Genomic DNA, 3,905 nt, shown 5'->3' with positions numbered 1-3,905 from the left:
AAACCTTAAATCTGCTCTGCTTATTCCCTCCACCTCTCTGGACCGGAGGGTGAAACTTGATTTAGCGAGCATTGCAGACGGCTGTAGGTCAAACTCCCGTTCAGGGCCTGTGTGTGCCGAGAGCCCTCCTTCGCTGGTGAACGATGCTGGCACGCTGACAGAACGTTCTGGACTTRTGTGTGTTTGCCTTCGTAATGTAATATCGAAATTGGAATTTTGGCAGTCGRCAGCAGACTGGGTGATGTGTTTCACCTCTGTGTTTGTTTGCTTGATATTGGGCTCACAGTTAGTTTGCGTTGCGACCGGGGGCGATGAATAACCGAGATGCTTCTGCCCATCCGCGTTGGATTCAAACGCACTATTTGCACGGCTGGCTGCTGCACCCAAGGCAAACTGTTGTGCATTCGACTTGGGGTGCCTGGCTGCCTGGCCCAGTGGGTTTGTGGCGCTGTGTCCYTCGTAGCCTGCTSGTGTGCATCCTTTATAATGTTTAAGTCTTTGTTTCKCTCTGTCCAGACAACCCTGCGGAAGRAAGGTGCTTGACTTAATTGGGGAAAAGCAATTCTGAGGGTTAGTGACCCGTGAATTGTTATGCTCTTCAGACTTGTGCACCGCTAATTCACTGACAGCACGGTCGATGCATTTGTTTTTATTACRTTGTAATTCCACTGCGTGGCCAATGGTAGGATTAGTGTGGTGGCTTTCAGTTTCACTTCCTCCCTCGGCGGTTTCCAACATATTTGGCGACTTGACCGGCGGAGTTGCTGCGGAGCTGCTCTGCTGGTGGGTAACGACGCCMCAAACACGAGGTTTATTACTGTTTCGACTGCTGATGTCTGGTGCTTGTGTGCGATGAGCTTGGTTTTTGTCGTGTGCRTCGCCGTTCCTTAGCACCTCGGTTGCGTCCGTCAACTGGAGCAAACACGCACCGGATGCGGCGACGTCATCTCGTCTTTCTCCGCCCAGAGACGGCAGAGAACTGTTCAGGGATGCGACTTGTCTCACCTCAGTTTTGACGGTCGTATTTTTATATACCGTGCAACGACCAGCAGCGGAGCTCGGGAGAGCTGCGTGGGACTCACCTTTTGCTTCCGGAGACTTAGACGCGCCAGATATTGTGCGTGCAGAGGATGCGGAAATATGCAGCGCAGTTTCAGAGTCTGAGGAGTTAGACTGAGCCGAGTGGATTTGCGGAGCCACGGCTTTGTCTGTGCTGCCTCTACATGTAATTTGATCTGGATTGACTTTATAATTCGAAGAGATCTTCGGGACRGCRGCACTTAGGAGCGAATGCGGCGCAGGTTTCTGAGGCGGATTAGCAAAAGCAGGGAATTGAGCTGCATTGTCAATAAGAGATATTTTAGCTGGCGATACGTCGGCGGCTCTTGACGGGGGCTTTTCCTGGCATTTATCTAAATCAGATGAGGAGCTTACCATTGTGAGATGTGAAGAAGGGTCTGATTCAAGAATTTGTGCTTTGTGTGTTGAGCGCAAGGCTTCTGGCGCAGGACTGGCATTACTATGCGGACACATCCTCTCCAGAYTAAAAGTTGCTTGTGCAACCGGACTGGATGTTCTTTGGGTTCCCATGGCTACAGTGTACAAAGATAAAGGTGGACACTCGGGCACGGCGTGCACAGAGACACATACATTTTGAGTAATATTATCTTGTAGGTAACGGTGAGGCGATGTCTTGAGGCGCTGAGGGGAAGCTTGAAAGGTTTTGGTTGCCGTGGCCATTTGAGGCATGGAGCAAAAACTTGAAAGGAGGGAGATTTTGTTGTCCTGGTTGGGTTTTGCGAAACAGTTTGTTGCCGAATTCTCCTGCCTGCTTTCAATTCTGGCTTTAGCAACCGTAACAGTTTTAGTGTGGAGAATGGCTTCCGGTTGGACGGATGCCACGTCGCTTGAAGCATGTAGAGATCCTGGACCAACTCTGGAATGCACCGGACATGCAGGGTGTGGTGTTCGTTGATATGTTATCTCTTCATTAATGTAATACAAGTGTGGGTTGCTTGCAATCTGYGTGTTTTTTACTCCGCTGCTCTGAGAGTTTAGCTGGTTTGGTTTCAGTGTATGMRGGAGTTTTAAATGTGTGGCTGTAAACAGAGATGCGAGGGCTGGCTTGGATGCCTTCTCCCCAAAGAGAGCTTCGGAAGCGGGGTCCCCCGGGAGGGCGCCTCTGGATATCACACACTGCTTCCCGCCACATTGGTTGCACGCCTTTTTCGACTGGTCTGCGCAAAGATGGCGGGAGACCGTTCCGCTGGAAGCCGCGGCCTTCGAGGGCTCCGCGTCGTCTTTGACTTCGATRATCCCGCCGATTGCCTCGGAATCCACCACGCTCCCGTTGATGTAACGGGTGGAAGACTTGAGTCTGGGTCTGCCGCTGCTGGCGGCGCCCGCAATGAGGGGATTGGTTTTAATTGCCCTGGCATAGCAGTACGTCCCACCACTTCTCTTCTGACAGCCGGCGACATCCTTTGAACCGACACCTCCGAGTGCTTTGAAAGTCACTTCCTTTTTGATCTTGGTTTCCTCAGTTTTCTGCCTTAAAATAGCCCTTTTCTCGTTGTCACTCTTCACGTGAAGCGATATGGCCCTGGTTTCCTTGGCGGCACATGTGTTAGATGTTTGAGTAACATTGTTTGAGACGCTATCAGGTAGCTGAACAAGTGGTCTGCTAATCCCAGGAGACGTCTGAATGCCGATGCTGCACTGTCCCCAAGTCTGCAGCAGCACTCCTCCGCTTCTGTCTCCTCCTGTCGTCTTCCAACTCCGCACCCCTACGGAGGCGGGGACACCCAACACCGGAACCGGCGTCGTCAGGTCAGCCGCTCGCCTCCCCATCCCTTTTTTTTTTTTTGGCTCACTTAAAAGGTCTGAGAAGTCAAGGAAGGGACAGCGCTTTTCGCATCATTTTGTCCGTCTGAAAGAAAAAGAGGAACACGCGTTACAGTGAGAGACGCTCCAAAATGGTGGCGCAAAGAAAATCCACAAGCAAGCAGGATTATCTAGCACAATGCAAGAGTTAAAGCRGAGGCAAAAACAGCCTGGTTCAGTACAGCAGAAGCGATGGAAAGATTGAGCTGTCAAGAAATCAATTGCAGACTCGAGATAAGACAGAAATAACTGTGCACCCAGTTTTCAACATTTTTCATTAATAGCAGAAAATAAATAAGAAAGAGRAAATAACTTAAAGGTGATCAAAAAGAAAAGGGATGACTGCTGTGCAAACAATTCATGTCCAGATGAACCGATCAGATTTATTTAGTTTTTATTTGGTCATTGATTTTGTAAAGTTTTGAACTGCTGATACAACTTTCTACTATTTCAGATATCTCCTTACTTGATCACAATTAACTGAAAAAAAGTCACTTTTATTAGATGGTATTCTTGGAAATGCTCCAATTTCCTGTCACTGAAAATCTACATGAACAGCAAAATCATCCAGGCGATGGGACAGAGGTAATATTAAATGAAGCAAAACTAACAGCATTTATCCTTCACCTGTTACCAAGACAGATAATCAATCAGTCAGTATCTTTCTTAGCCTTTTTTTTTTCAAACTCTAAGATGTACTTGAAGTAGGACAATATTTTTCTTTAACAATTCAAAATAGTTGTGAAAACTGTTCAAAAAATAAATGGCAGCTGTGAATGAGTTAACATTTAGGAGAAAACAAATATCCAATGTCCTATCTTAAAAGGTTAAAACATTTATTGTGGCTCTAATTGAAACTGTAGCAGCCACTCGCTCATGAATAAATATGACTATTTACATCAGAATAAGAGCCGGCATTGTGTGTGTGTGTGTGCGTGTGTGTGCGTGTGTGTGTGCAAGAGAGAGAGTGAGAGAGAGAGAGAGAGAGAGAGAGAGAGAGAGAGAGAGAGAGAGAGAGAGAG

The 3,905-nt window shown here is 47.7% G+C and overlaps 1 protein-coding gene across 1 annotated transcript in view; it reads right to left on the bottom strand.

Annotated features, from left to right (window-relative positions):
- LOC103475872 (uncharacterized) overlaps positions 1-3,905 on the bottom strand; it is a 10,192-nt gene that overhangs the window by 4,244 nt on the left and 2,043 nt on the right. The window contains exon 2 of the mRNA XM_008427807.2: positions 1,435-2,929. Within this exon, the coding sequence (XP_008426029.1) occupies positions 1,435-2,850 (1,416 nt within the window). The 5' untranslated portion in view covers positions 2,851-2,929. The remainder of the gene's footprint in view (positions 1-1,434; positions 2,930-3,905) is intronic.

Source organism: Poecilia reticulata, linkage group LG14 (assembly GCF_000633615.1).
Source record: "Poecilia reticulata strain Guanapo linkage group LG14, Guppy_female_1.0+MT, whole genome shotgun sequence".
In the NCBI taxonomy this organism is placed as follows: Eukaryota; Metazoa; Chordata; class Actinopteri; order Cyprinodontiformes; family Poeciliidae; genus Poecilia; species Poecilia reticulata.
Note: the sequence above shows the minus strand (reverse complement) of the source record. Positions and strands in the feature narration are given on the sequence as shown.